This window comes from Candoia aspera, chromosome 7 (genome assembly GCF_035149785.1).
Source record: "Candoia aspera isolate rCanAsp1 chromosome 7, rCanAsp1.hap2, whole genome shotgun sequence".
In the NCBI taxonomy this organism is placed as follows: Eukaryota; Metazoa; Chordata; class Lepidosauria; order Squamata; family Boidae; genus Candoia; species Candoia aspera.
In genome coordinates this window covers 416,972-432,526 of record NC_086159.1, presented here as the reverse complement: position 1 = coordinate 432,526, position 15,555 = coordinate 416,972, and the positions used below count along the sequence as shown (strand labels likewise).

The 15,555-nt window shown below is 50.2% G+C and overlaps 1 protein-coding gene across 1 annotated transcript in view; it reads right to left on the bottom strand.

Moving 5' to 3' along the window:
* Positions 1-412: 412 nt before the first annotated feature.
* The window catches only part of FSCN3 (fascin actin-bundling protein 3), a 28,950-nt gene continuing 13,807 nt past the window's right edge, over positions 413-15,555 (bottom strand). The window contains exons 5-7 of the mRNA XM_063308864.1: positions 1,303-1,473; positions 727-942; positions 413-467 (exon numbers count right to left, since the gene is read on the bottom strand). Of these exons, the coding sequence (XP_063164934.1) occupies positions 737-942; positions 1,303-1,473 (377 nt within the window). The 3' untranslated portion in view covers positions 413-467; positions 727-736. The remainder of the gene's footprint in view (positions 468-726; positions 943-1,302; positions 1,474-15,555) is intronic.

Below are 15,555 nucleotides of genomic sequence, written 5' to 3'. Positions count from 1 at the left end.
CCTGGGAAGCTCTGGTCACTCTTCCTTTGGACCCCTCTGGGGCTTCTTGAAGTAGCCTGGCTTCCTGGGCAGAGCAGCCAGCCAGGTCCCAAGGTTTGGATTCCTTCAGCTCCCCAGAGGCCCCACTGGCCATGGAGGTGGCGGTGGCTGCTGTTGCTGCTGAGCCCGGAGCAGAGCCCTCCACCCCTCTTCTGGCATCAGGAGGCAAGGGAGAAAGCACAACACGGGCCGAGAGGGGTGAAACCACTTCATTGGGAGAAAGAGCTCCCAGCCCAGCTCCTGAGGGGCAGTCGAAGCAAAACGGAAGGGGCCTCTCTGGTTCATGGAGGGCAGCAGGCAGGCCCCTCCCCAGCTGCCTGGGAGCCTCCAGCGAAGCCTCTGGACAAATGCCCCGCATCCTAGAGAGCGCGCCCAGACAGACAGCTGCTCCGCCACCTCTGCTGGGGTGCCTTCTTTCACACAAGGGCCTGTGAACAAGGAGCAGCGGTGGTCAGCAGGGCAAGCAGGGCGAGGGACACATCCTTGGAATGGACAGGAGCAAAGCCCCCCCACCAGGCAGGGCCTTGAAGGTGTCTGTCCTGCATGGCTCATGGGAAGGGAAGGGTGAGCAGGATCCTCCTGAGGTGCAGGGGGCTGGGCAGGCCATGACCGTCCCTCACAAGGCCTCCCCACGGGCCCACCTGCCCCTCCACCCTCCAGCCCGGGAGAGTCCATGGCCTCCCTTACCTTTCCTAGGCTAGAACTCCCAAAGGCAGTCTCGGGTTATCTCCTCGCTGTCGGCTATGAGGCTACCCTCCCGATCCCCACGCAGATAGTAGCCATTGGGGGCTGTGATGGCCAGCAGATTCTTCCCTTGGATCTCCAAGTAGAAGTTCAAGGCAAACTTCCCCCAAGGACTGAAGGTCCTTTCCGGGGTCAGGGACCAAAAGCTCTTCCCGCGGCCTGCAGAAAGGAGGGAGAGAAAGAAGGAGGGGCCTCGCCTCCTTCCCTCTCTCCTGTCAGCAGCCTCTGGCACTTTTGCCAGGGGTAAACAATGAATTCAAGATGGAGGAGGGGGGAGGAAAGAAGGATGTATCGCATTCCCAAGACATCTGTACAGAAAGTTGCCCCAAACTAGTAGGGTGAAGATGGTATCTGTGCAGATGTGATCACCTGAGGAACAGCTGCAGAGAAGGGGGCCTGCACTGTTCACTGCTGCACGAATGGCACGGCTTCCTTGGGGAGGAAACGCTTGAGGGTGCTGCTGAAGAATTCCTTTCCCCGTGAGGCAGATGGGGGCAGGTGCAGAGTCCCCCCGCTTACTTTGGAGGTGGTAGACCCCATGCTTGCAAGGCAGGATGTCCACAGGGTCTGGCTCCAGAAGGTTGCACTGCAGTGTCTCTTGGCAGGTGGAACTCCCCACGTAGCCATAGCGCCCCCGCAGCACCAGGAAAGAGCGATTGGCGAAGCGCAGCACAAACTCCTCATTGGGCCCTGCAGCAGAGAGTAACCGCGGAGGCTCTGTCAGGGCCATGGGGGTCCAGTCATTGAGGGCCCACGGCATCCGGAACCTCCCATTGAGCAAATCTAACTAAGCTGTAGCACTGCGTCGGGGCATCACCCCACCAGCCTATGTTGACCGTGCTCGTGTTCCAGGCACAGCATCTGGCCATGCAACTGCTGAGTCCTAGCAGGAAGGAGTCTTTGAGGCTACCAAGTCAACCCCTGCTCAGCGCAGGGTCTCGATTACAGCTCCCAGAGAATGCCGCCAGCTTCCACACGAGCACATCCACAATGCTGCGAGGCTTGCCAGAAGCGGGGAACGGCAAGGAGAAGGCGAAGGCACCTTTGAAGCCTTCCTTTGTGGCGGAGACTCCTCTCCAACCCAAGGCCCCTTGTGGGGAACAGTGTGCGCTGCGCTCGTGGGCTCCGCCACAGATGGCCCCAGGCAGTGTCTCTGGGCTGGACTGGTACCAGGAGGCCGGCCTTGGCTGACATTTTGCCAGGAGGGGCTGCCTGCTGCAGATCCTGAAGGACGCAGCAACTGCTTTCTCATCAGGGATGCTGGAGACACTATGGGCTGCCCCTGAAGTGGACCATCGCCCCTCAGTCCCCTACCAGCACCAGACTAGGTCTGTTTGTCAAGAGAACGACAGAGCCGAAGGGGGGTCTTCCAAAGTCCAACATGCAGGTCTAACCCGCCTCAGTTGCTCCTTGTCTGGGATTGCAAATGTCCTTGGAAATTATAATAACATAATCATTTTCCCCAGAGGTGCTGGGCACCTTCACTTCTTTAACCACCTCCTCTGTGTTAGTGAGTATTAGGTCCAAGAAAATAGATGAGACCACCCCCACCCCTTTGCTCTTTCTTTCACCTAATTATTTAACTCTTTTGTTTAATATCCCACAATTATTTATTTATCTAATTTATCCCCGTCCATCTCCTCCCATCGGAGGCCTCTGGGCAGTTTACAACAAGTGATTAAAACCATCACAATAATACAAAAAATAAAATACAGTAAAAATACTATAAATAGAAATAAAGAATAAAGAATAAAAAAAACCAAGCGATGAAACATCTAAAACAGTCCAAGTGTGGGAGGAGTGGTCTATAACAACCATCCCCATGTAACTCTATTCCCCTCTCCACCCCAAGTGAGGTGGCAGAACCAGGTCTTCAGACTCCGCCGAAAGGCCAGGAGCGATGGGGCCAATCTCACCTCCGGGGGCAGCATGTTCCACAGGGCGGGAGCTACTGCGGAGAAGGGCCGCTTCCTGGACCCCGCCAAATGAAATTCTTTTACAGACGGGGTCCGTAGCATGCCCTCTCTGCACGATCGGGTGGGACGGGTTGATGTAATAGGGAAGAGGCGGTCCCTCAGATAACCTGGCCCCATGCCATGTAGGGCTTTAAAGGTGATAACCAACACCTTGAATTGGACCCGGAAGCAAACTGGTACCCAATGCAGCTGACACAGCAGTGGTGTTACATGTGCCCTTCTGGGGGCACCAAAAACAGCTCACGCAGCTGCATTCGGGATCAGCTGAAGCTTCCGGATACTTTTCAAGGGTAGCCCCATGTAGACCACATTGCAATAGTCTACCTGAGAGATAACAAGGGCATGAGTGACTGTTCGAAGGGCCTCCTGGTCCAGGAAGGGGCGTAACTGGTGCACAGCACGTAGCTGCACAAAGGCTCTCCTGGCCACGGCTGCCACCTGCTCTTCGAGCAGGAGCCGGGAGTCCAGGAGGACCCCCAAGTTATGCACCGGGTCTGTCTGGGGCAGTGCAACCCCATCCAGAACCAGAGATGTTAATGTCCCGGATACAGAAGAACCATTAACCCACAGCCACTTGGTCTTACCAGGGTTCAGTTGAAGCCTGTTGTTCCCCATCCAGGCCCCCACAGCCCCCAGACATTCAGAGAGGGTGGCCACGGCATCACTTACTTCACCCGGGATGGAGATATACAACTGAGTATCATCAGCATACTGACGATACCTCATCCCATGGTGACGGATGATCTCACCCAGTGGTTTCATGTAGATGTTAAAAAGGAGAGGGGAGAGTACTGATCTGTACAAAGAAGGGGCCGCAGGGCCGATCTCTCCTCCCCTATCAACACTGACTGGGATCAGCCCTGGAGGAAGGAGGTGAACCAGCGTAAGACTACACCGCCCACCCCCAACTCCCTGAGCCGCCCCAAAAGGATACCATGGTCGATGGTATCGAAAGCCACTGAGAGATCAAGGAGAGCGAGGATGGATGCACTGCCTCCATCCCGCTCCTGCCAGAGATCATCCATAAGTGTGACCAATGCCGTTTCTGTCCCATAACCGGGCCTGAAACCTGACTGAAAGGGGTCTAGATAATCCGTTTCCTCCAGGACCCTCTGGAGCTGCAAAGCCACCACTTTCTCAACCACCTTCCCCAGAAAGGGGAGGTGGGAGACTGGATGAAAATTGTCCAGAACAGTAGGGTCCAGTGATGGCTTCTTGAGGAGGGGGTGTACCAATGCCTTTTTAAAGGCCGCCGGAAACACCCCCTCTCCCAAGGATGTATTAACCATCGCATGGACCCAACCACATGTGACCTCCCGGCCTGCTTTTACTAGCCAGGAGGGACACAGGTCTAGATGGCATGTGGTGGCATTTACTGTCCATAGGATCCTGTCCACTTCCTCAGGTCCAACAGGATCAAACTGCTCCCAGATAACTGGGTAAGCCTGTTCCCCTGTTCCCAAACAATTAGTTTGATAAATGAAACTGTCAGCTACAGAAGACAAGAATTTGTTTGCTCTCTGACTGTTGGCAGTGTCTGATTCCCCGCTGCCGTCAGCAGAACCAAAAAACCCCATTGTCACTGGCATGGGCCTCTCTGGAAGGCTGGCGCAAAGAAGCGTCCCCTGCATCCTCTGCTTACCCAGGGGGTCCAAAATAAACGCTTGTGAGGGTGTCACTTTAGTTTCTCTCCCCTGTAGCTTTTCAGTGCTGGTGCCAATCACGGGTATCATCCCATTGACCAACAGAGATGCCGAGCACATTGTTTTTGGCTTCCTGAGTCAGAATTTCTGGTGCTCCTTGTTTGCTTCCCATCCTCTGTATATGCATCTGGGTATAAGCATCTGGGGTCACAGCAGCTCCAGCTACTGGCTCCTCTGTTGTGGCTCCCTGCAAAACTCCGGTCCCCGGCCCGGCCTCCCGCTTCTCCCTCTGCGTTCTGCCTCTTTGGCTGAATATTCCACTCTGGCTTGGACACCCTCCCTGTTTTTCTCTAGTTCAATACCCTCCTGGTCAGACTTGTGAGGTGCCTGCCAGACCCTTCCTTCCAAGCCTTCCTAAGAGGTAGCCATCTCCTCCAGGAGCACTTTGGGAAGGGCACACAGGCCTCTGCGGCAGAACCCCAACCTTCCTCAACCGCTCCATCTGCAGAGCCATTCCTCAACTTCCAGGTTTCTGGGTTCCCTTTTCCCACCATGGCTCTTGGCTGGAAGGACTGATGGAAAACTCTGGTGCTCCCAGCTCCTTCCCCTTCCTGACCAGGGCCTTGTGATCCCCAGAGTCTCTTCCAAGGTTACTTTTCCCTGCATTCTTCATCCCCACATGAATCAAGAGGAAGGTCTGGGCATCAGCAGTTCCCAATAGAAGCCTCTCCGTCGCATCCTGGATGAAGCACCCGGAAGGCAGCCCACCCCACCCCCGAGGCCCCTAACCCTTTGGGACTAAAATGGGTCTCCCGTTTCCCTGTCAGCTGCAAAACTGCTCTGTGCTTTCGCTTCTGTTGCCCAGTCTTGTCCTATACTTGCAGGAAATCGAGGTGGTTTATTCACCCAGGGACTGAACTGCGAAGGAAATATATGAGGAGCAAATACGTTGAGAGAAGAGGAAAGCCGAGAACACTGTGGCTGGATGGAGTTGATGAGATTATCAAAAAGGGAGATGTGAGAAATCAGAAAAATAAAAGACAACATATGAAGCAGCCCATGGACACGCTAGGGGCAAGGGGAAAAAGGCACAGAGAGCTGTAATGGACAGTGCTGACGGACGCAGCGTCTTGCCTTTCCTCACGCTGTCCTTCCATTTCTCTGGCTTCCTACTCTTTTTCCACATATGTGTAACACTCCTTCCCTTGCAGAATGATGGCCTGTATGGATGTAGTTCCTCTTAGCTGATTTCCCTTTGAGGTGGAATCTCTCCTTACGATATCATTTCAACAATAATAAAATAAAAAATAAAATAAAAAAGGGCCATTGCTTCCTGGAGAACATCTCTAGCAGTTCTGGTAAACCAGCTCCCCCTCGTGCTCTGAGGTCTCTTCAAGCTGGAGGAAGGGAGTGTTAAGAGCCTGGTCTGCCGTCCAGCGGCCCAGAGGGGCATTGGCAGGAAGCAACCTTTCAACAACAAGTTTACATTAGGATGGTCCTCTTGAGGAGGGGATGCAACTTGGAAAAGAGCAGGCAGCACACTGCAGTTTCCCCATGAAATCTAAGCACAAGCAGGGCCGCAACTGGGGGGGGGCAACCGGGGCATGTGCCCTGGGCGCCATGCTGGTGGGCCGCCAAAATGAGCACTAGTGGGGCACCAAAATGGGAGCAGAATCTATGTTTGCCCCGGGTGACACAGACCCTAGTTGCGGCCCTGAGCACGAGGACCACCTCTGATAAGTGAACAGCAATGATCGAAGCCATGAACAAAAGTGGACTGCCCCTCTTTGCAGAAGATGTAGGCCTCCTTTCCCCTGCACCAAGAAAGTGCAGGAGGATCAGTTAGAATCCCACCTGCTCAGATTGCCTACCTACGGGTTTTTTATTTGGAAGAGTGGCACTCATTGGAATTCTTGCGTGGTTAACCTTCTCTCGATTCAGTACTATTATCCAGAACTCTTTCATCCTGACCATTAGGAGGGAAGTTAAAACTAAGCAAGGCAAAACAGGCAAAGCAAACTATTATTACAAAAATACATAGTCTGAATTTGCATCTCATGATTGATTATGTGCTGTTTTTGACTCCTAGAGACCACTTAGATTTTCTCTATGATGATCTGCCCTAAGCTGGTCTTTCAGGTCTTCCAATGATGGCCCCATCACCCCTGTATGAGTCCGTCCCCCTTGCTGCTGGTCATCCTCTTCTCCTCTTTCTTTCCACCTTTCCCGGCATTAGAGCTTCTCCAGCACCAAAGTTCAACAGCATCAATGTTCTTCCTATCCTGCTTCTTCAGCATCCAATTTTCACTTCCATAGAGAGTCATGGGGAATGCCATTGCCTGCACAGTTCTGATCTTTACCATGGCCCTCTCCTGTGCAGATGAATGGATGCCTTTGCCATTGTCACCAAAGTGATTGTCTGCCTCCAGCATCTTCCTCCATCACTGCTGCCCGATATAGGTGCCTGCTTGCTTTAACCAGGCAACTGCAATGCCCTTCAAGCCTTGGGTGACCCTGCTGGGAATACTGTACAGATAGTCCTCGACTTACAACAGCAGCTGGGATCGGAATCTCCATTGCTAAGCGATGTGGTTGCAAAGCGCGACCATATCGCTTGGCAACAGCAATCCTTGTAGTCTTGGTTGCTGTTGTTAACTGAATCCCATGGTCGTTAGGTGAGGCAACTTCCTGCTGGCTTCCCACAACCAAAGTCAGTGGGGAAGCCGGCAGGAAGCTGCAAGTCCCTGGCCCACAGGCAGGTAAATGGGTGCTGCCGGGTGGGGGAAGGAGTGAGGGGGTGTGTGGCGGTGCAAGGAAGGGTTGGGGAGGGTGTGTGGGAGGCATGGCATGGGGAGGATGTGTGAGAGGGTCAGGAAGGATGTGCAAGGGTGCAAGGGGGTGTGCAAGAGTTGCTATGAGGGTCAGGGAGGGTGTGCAAGAGGTGAGGCACAGGTTGGGGATGGTCAGGGAGGGTGTGCAGGGATGTGAGAGAGGCACAGCATGGGTCAGGAAGGGTCGGGGAGGGGGTGCAAGGGGGTGCACGAGAGGTGCAATGCAGGTTGGGGAGGGTTGGGGAGGTTGTGAGGATTGGGGAGGGTGCATGAGAGGCACAGTGTGGGTTGGGAAGGGTGCAATGGGGTGCGCGAGAGTGCAGTGCAGGTCAGGGAAGATGCACATGGGTGTAAGGTCAGAGAACCCAGAAGCAATAGCTGATTGCGACTGGGTACTCTAACCTTACACATCAAGGGGAATGAAAGAGAGAAGAGAAATAATGGAGGGACGAGAGATGAGAAGAGAGCAGCTAGCAACAACCCCACTCGCAACTTCAAGACTGCAAAGCCACCATCACACAAGCTGTCAACGCAGAGGAAGGGGTGGGATAAAGAAAAGCCGGGAGGCTTAGAAAGGGAGGTGGCAGGAAGTGGGGCTAGTCGTGGCTTTGACAGCCTGAGAGAAAGACGTAATAAAGAACTTCACATATCCATCGTGGCTTGTGCTGTGAGTTTCTAAAATTAGGCCTTAAAATCATAACTCTCACAGAAAGCCACGACTAGCCTACCAATATGGAGACCTGACCAGAGGGGACAGAATGCCCCAACAACAACCCACATGAGGTAATGACATGGGGGGGCATCGCGGATACCCCGGAAGGCTGACCATCACAACCCTGGGGAGAACGGGGGAGGCCAGCTGACAGAATTGCAGCAGCCTACCCAGAGCAATCCCTGAGGCGACTAGAAGCCCCTCACACACCACTGAGTGAAGCATGGATCCCAAGCAACTGTCCTGTTCACTGATTCAATGTAGTTTATACATCGTAACGTTTCACATGCCATGGCGCTGATGCACGTTTCTGTTTGGGAGGGAGCTGCTGTGAGACCTTGTACCAAGCTCTGTATGTGAAATCAGTACAATGGAATGTGTTTGGGTTATGTTCTCTGTTCAAGGACTTTTCCCGCAGACCATCAGGAACCGTTAGGAGCACCTGGGATTGTGGACTTGAGAAGATTCTACGGGGGGAGGGATTTCGTTTGCACCGAGGGTTTTTAGTTTGAATTTGGCACGCTTTCATCATTCTCAGCTTTCTTTGTGATCCTGCATGCTATTCTTCAATAAATCAGATATCTTTGAATTCCTACTTATGAGTCTGATGGTGTTTTAGAATAGGCAACCATTACAGCAACCTACTTCAGCAAAGGATCGTTACCTTGTCGTGGTGCTGGAGCTTGAGCACCTCAATGATGCCATGAGCTAAACCGTGAAGGGCCACCCAAGACGGGAAGGTCATGACAGAGAGGTCAGACTAAATGCGATCCCTGGGGAAGGTAATGGCAACCCACCTCAGTATTCTTGCCGTGAAAACTAAATGGATCAGTACAACCAGAGATATGTCGGTATACCATCGGAAGATGAGACCCCCAGGTCGGAAGATGGTCAAAATGCTACTGGGGAGGAACAGAGGATGAGCTCAACTAGCCCCAGACGTGATGACGCAGCTAGCTCAAAGCCGAAAGGACGGCTAGCGGCCGACGGTGCTGGTGGTGAACGGCGAATCCGATGTTCTAAGGAACACACCATCAACACACCATCGGAACCTGGAATGTAAGATCTATGAGCCAGGGCAAATTGGATGTGGTTATTGGTGAGATGTCAAGATTAAAGATAGACATTCTGGGCATCAGTGAACTGAAATGGACTGGAATGGGCCACTTCACATCAAATGACCACCAGATCTACTACTGCGGACAAGAGGACCACAGAAGAAATGGAGTAGCCTTCATAATTAATAGTAAAGTGGCTAAAGCAGTGCTTGGATACAACCCAAAAAACGACAGAATGATCTCAATTCGAATTCAGGGCAAGCCATCTAACATCACAGTGATCCAAATATACGCCCCAACCACAAATGCTGAAGAAGCTGAAGTAGAGCAGTTCTATGAGGATCTGCAGCACCTACTGGACAACACGCCTAAAAGAGATGTTATTTTCATCACAGGAGACTGGAATGCTAAGGTGGGCAGTCAAATGACACCTCGAATTACAGGTAAGTATGGCCTGGGAGAACAAAACGAAGCAGGACACAGGCTGATAGAATTTTGCCAAGACAACTCACTCTGCATAACAAACACTCTCTTCCAACAACCTAAGAGACGGCTTTATACATGGACTTCACCAGATGGACCACACCGAAATCAGATTGATTACATCCTTTGCAGCCAAAGGTGGCGGACATCTGTACAGTCGGTAAAAACAAGGCCTGGAGCTGACTGTAGTTCAGATCACGAACTTCTTCTTGCACAATTTAGGATCAGACTAAAGAGATTAGGGAAGACCCACAGATCAGCTAGATATGAGCTCACTAATATTCCTAAGGAATATGCAGTGGAGGTGAAGAATAGATTTAAGGGACTGGACTTAGTAGATAGGGTCCCGGAAGAACTCTGGACAGAAGTTGGCAGCATTGTTCAGGAGGCGGCAACAAAATACATCCCAAAGAAAGAGAAAACCAAGAAGGCAAAATGGCTGTCTGCTGAGACACTAGAAGTAGCCCAAGAAAGAAGGAAAGCAAAAGGCAACAGTGATAGGGGCAGATATGCCCAATTAAATGCAAAATTCCAGAGGTTAGCCAGAAGAGATAAGGAATTATTTTTAAACAAGCAATGCGCGGAAGTGGAAGAAGACAATAGAATAGGAAGGACAAGAGACCTCTTCCAGAAAATTAGAAACATTGGAGGTAAATTCCAGGCAAAAATGGGTATGATCAAAAACAAAGATGGCAAGGACCTAACAGAAGAAGAAGAGATCAAGAAAAGGTGGCAAGAATATACAGAAAACCTGTATAGGAAGGATAACAATATCGGGGATAACTTTGACGGTGTGGTCGGTGAGCTAGAGCCAGACATCCTGAAGAGTGAGGTTGAGTGGGCCTTAAGAAGCTTTGCTAATAACAAGGCAACAGGAGACGACGGCATCCCAGCTGAACTGTTCAAAATCTTGCAAGATGATGCTGTCAAGGTAATGCATGCTATATGCCAGCAAATTTGGAAAACACAAGAATGGCCATCAGACTGGAAAAAATCAACTTATATCCCCATACCAAAAAAGGGAAACACTAAAGAATGTTCAAACTATCGAACAGTGGCACTCATTTCACATGCCAGTAAGGTAATGCTCAAGATCCTGCAAGGTAGACTTCAGCAGTTCATGGAGCGAGAATTGCCAGATGTACAAGCTGGGTTTAGAAAAGGCAGAGGAACTAGAGACCAAATTGCCAATATCCGCTGGATAATGGAAAAAGCCAGGGAGTTTCAGAAAAACATCTATTTCTGTTTTATTGACTATTCTAAAGCCTTTGACTGTGTGGACCATAACAAATTGTGGCAAGTTCTTAGTGGTATGGGGATACCAAGTCATCTTGTATGCCTCCTGAAGAATCTGTATAACGACCAAGTAGCAACAGTAAGAACAGACCACGGAACAACAGACTGGTTTAAGATTGGGAAAGGAGTACGGCAGGGCTGTATACTCTCACCCTACCTATTCAACTTGTATGCAGAACACATCATGCGACAAGCTGGGCTTGAGGAATCCAAGGCTGGAGTTAAAATCTCTGGAAGAAACATTAACAATCTCAGATATGCAGATGATACCACCTTGATGGCTGAAAGTGAAGAGGAACTGAGGAGCCTTATGATGAAGGTGAAAGAAGAAAGTGCAAAAGCTGGTTTGCAGCTAAACCTCAAAAAAACCAAGATTATGGCAACCAGCTTGATTGATAACTGGCAAATAGAGGGAGAAAATGTAGAAGCAGTGAAAGACTTTGTATTCCTAGGTGCAAAGATTACTGCAGATGCTGACTGCAGTCAGGAAATCAGAAGACGCTTAATCCTTGGAAGAAGAGCAATGACAAATCTCGATAAAATAGTTAAGAGCAGAGACATCACACTGACAACAAAGGCCCGCATAGTTAAAGCAATGGTGTTCCCTGTAGTAACATATGGCTGCGAGAGCTGGACCATAAGGAAGGCTGAGCGAAGGAAGATCGATGCTTTTGAACTGTGGTGTTGGAGGAAAATTCTGAGAGTGCCTTGGACTGCAAGAAGATCCAACCAGTCCATCCTCCAGGAAATAAAGCCAGACTGCTCACTTGAGGGAATGATATTAAAGGCAAAACTGAAATACTTTGGCCACATAATGAGAAGACAGGACACCCTGGAGAAGATGCTGATGCTAGGGAGAGTGGAAGGCAAAAGGAAGAGGGGCCGACCAAGGGCAAGATGGATGGATGATATTCTAGAGGTGACGGACTCGTCCCTGGGGGAGCTGGGGGTGTTGACGACCGACAGGAAGCTCTGGCGTGGGCTGGTCCATGAAGTCACGAAGAGTCGGAAGCGACTAAACGAATAAACAACAACAACAGCAACCTACAGACCCCAGAAACACCAGGGTGGGCGAGTGGAGAGGGAGGAAAGGCAGAAAACCCCGGCCCTAGAATGAGAGACTCACCGGATCAGAGAGCAGAGTGGCAAGGCTGGAACAGGACATGTTGGCCCTATGTGAGGCAGTAGAATGCCTGCTCCAGAGGTTTGACCCTGGAACTGGGAACCAAGCGGCAACAGGGAAAACCCAGCATGAATGGCTACCGCAGGCAAGACAGGGGGCCAGCGATGGGAGAAAGGGTGGCAGTAGACCCCTGGATGCAATGGATCCCAAGCCCTGAATGGCAGAGCACACAAGATGGGAGGGCCCCAAGCCTCAGAGAGAGCACACAAGTGAGCAGAGAGCAGGAGAGGGCAGACCTACCCAAAGGTAAAAATCAGGGAGCAGAGCTGACCTGAACAGCGCTGCAGCAATAGGGAGAGGGGTGTGACCCAGCCAGGCATTTAGGGCAGAGGTGCTTAGAAGAGGAGGACTACCCCCCTGGGGGGAGACTACACAGGGACCTGAGGAAGCAAAAGACCCGACCCTGAAGGAAGTGCGCAGAGCTTACGCAGAGAGAGAGCCTGCTGAAGTCAGCACACCCAACAATCAGACTGAGACAGCAGCAGCCATTGCTGCATTCCAAGGGAGATGGGTGCCCTCTACAGGGGAAAACGAAATAAGCCCCAACACAGCAAAGAGGCCCACAGGCTGGGAAGGTGTCACACTGATCACCTGGCAGTTAGAACCACCAGTTACTACAGGGCTGAGTAGCCAAAGAATGAGGGAGGAGTTTTTTGGGGACAGAGGTCTCAGTATCAAATTCACTGGAGACCCCAAGCAACTTGCATGCTTCCTAACACATGTCAGGGGGTTTTTGAGTGAATTTGAGGGAACATTCCGATCAGAGGACGCCAAAGTGCGCTATGTATCAGGGCGCCTCAGGGCAGAAGCAGCTGAATGGCTGGAGGGGCTACATGAGGCAGCAGCCCCTGAACTCCAAAACCTCCAGAACTTCATGAAGGAGCTAAAAGAACACTTTAAGGACCCACTGGCAACAATGAGAGCAAGAGCCAGCATGCAAAGTATAAGGCAAGGGGGCAAGTCAGTATCTAACTATGCTATAGAGTTTAAAACCCTAGCTGGAAGGCTAACTGACTGGCCTGAATCCTTAAAGATTGAATATTTCAAGGGAGGCTTGTGCCCTGAAATCCTAGAGTGGTCTCTAGCGCGAGGAAACCCTAAGTCACCAAGGGACTGGATATGCCTAGCGGGAGAGGTAGAGGAAGTACAGGCCCAAGTGCGGTGCCAACAACAATCATATACCACAGGACAGCATCATGCTATGACAAAGGACCCCAATGGACGATGGATAGCAGACCGGCCATGGGTCGAAGAAAAAGAACAAAGAGCACATAAAAGATTGTGCTATCAATGTGGGAAAGAGGGACATCGAGCAGCCAACTGTCCACGCCCCACAAAGCAGGGGCAATCCAAGACCAATATGAGCAACCTGAAGGCCCCATCTAAAAAATTCAAGATATCAGCAGTGGCTGCTTCAGAGAAGAGTCAACACAAATCATACGAAGACTAGGAGGCATCTACCGAAGATGAACTCTCCCTGCTGGGAAATGACGTGAGCCTGCTCTGAACAGCACCAAAGGGCAGGCATGGAAGGATGGGCACAAGGATCCCATGGTAAGTGGGAAGTACCCAGTAGTGACAGTGTGCGCACGATTGAAAACACTAAGGGGCAGGGCCCCCATTCCAATAGCTGGACTACTAGACTCGGGGTGCATGCGCAACTTACTACACCCCGCCATAGTGGCCAGGCTGAAGCTATGGGTGGATAAACTAGACCCCATCACCTTCACCCAGCTTGATGGGGAGGATATGAAAGGGGGCCCTGTCAAATACTGTATTGAGCCAGTACTTATGCAGGTGGGGAAGCATAAGGAAATCCTAAGATTCCTGGTAACCCCAATCGCCCACCACCCCATGGTCCTAGGGCTTGCCTGGCTCTGAGAACGCAATCCCCAAGTAGATTGGAGGCCAGGCCAAATGTATTTCCTCGATGGGGGCCATGACCAATTATCCATAGTGTCACCGGAAACACAATCTGAACTAATGGGAGCACTTGAGGAATCAGCAAGATGTGAAACCATGAAAGACGAACCCTGCATTCCCAGACAATACAGACACCTGAAGGATGTCTTTGGCGAAACTGAGTCGAACCAGCTACCCCACCACCACCAAAAGTCAGATTGTGCCATAGAACTTATCCTGGGGGTGGAGCTCCCCAAGGCAAAATTATACCCCATGACCACTAGAGAACTCAAAGTTCTTCAGGAGTTCATTGGTAAAAACTTACAATGGGGCTTCATCCGCCCCGCTACTTTGTCTATGGCTGCACCTGTACTATTCAGAACTAAAAAGGACAGGTCCTTACCACTCTGCATGGACTATAGGGGCTTAAACTGTTGGCAGATGCTGGGAAAGCCTTTAGCCCAGGAGAGGTCAAAAAAGTCACACACCAAGCATTTCTATAAAAATAATTTATTTACAGAAAGCAAAACAAAAGCAAAACATATTTAAAGGACTTAGCTCCTCTTTGGAGCAAGCCTTGCTTGGCTACATTGCCGGCAGAGAAAAAAGAGGAAGTAAGAAACAAGTCCGGGCAGGTTTCCTCCCCCCAGGCAATTTGCATAAAGCACGTGAGAGGAGACAATCAAATACAACCTCTTCACCTGGGCCTAAATTGATTAGGAAAACCTCAACACTCCCCTTTTTACACTATAGATTAAGATGCAAATCAATCTTCTCTGACAACTTTATATGTCTTTCCATTCACATTACTTTACCATTATCTCCCCTTTGGTTTAACAGAAAGCTACCATTCTTCTTCCTGTGTTTTTCCAAACCTAGGTTGTTATAATTCCAAGGCTTTTTTTAATGTGAAATGGCTTTTCATGCAGGCTTCAAAATCAAGCCTTTGTTTTTCTGTTGATGTGAACAGCAGCAAATCATCAACATAAATGCACAGATACATACAGCCTTGTTTGTCCTTCTTCATATATACACAGGGATCTGCTTTTCCTTTTTCAAAACCAAAATTCTGCAGTTTTTCATCTAATTTTTGGTTCCAGGATCTAGCAGCTTGTTTTAACCCATAGATTGACTTCTGCAGTTCACAGACTAGATTCTCCCCTTTTTCATAGCCAGGGGGTTGCTGCATGTATAATTTGTGATCTAAATCTCCATAGAGAAATGCAGTCTGAATGTCATAGTGGTTAACTGACATTCCCTTGAGTGCAGCAACTTTTAACAGTAATCTAATTGATTCACCTTTAGTAACTGGTGCAAAAGTCTTGTCAAAGTCTAAATCTTTCCTTTGAGTGAACCCTTTTGCAACCAACCTTGCTTTATATTTTTGGATTTTGCCATCAGCATCCCTTTTCAGTTTGAAAACCCACCTACAACCCAGACAGCGTTCATTGGGAGGTAGATTTACCAGTTTCCATGTTTTATTTTCTTTCAAGGATGCTAATTCCTGTTGCATGGCAGAATGCCAATTTTGTGCAATCTCAGGTGGTAAAGCATTCACTTGTTCTAAAGACTCAGGTTCTGTGAATATGTGAAAAGCCTTTACTGTTTCAGCCTGAAAACGTGATGGAGGAACGCCTTTATTACTCCTCTGAGATCTGCGAGGTAATACAGGGCTTAAATTTTGACTC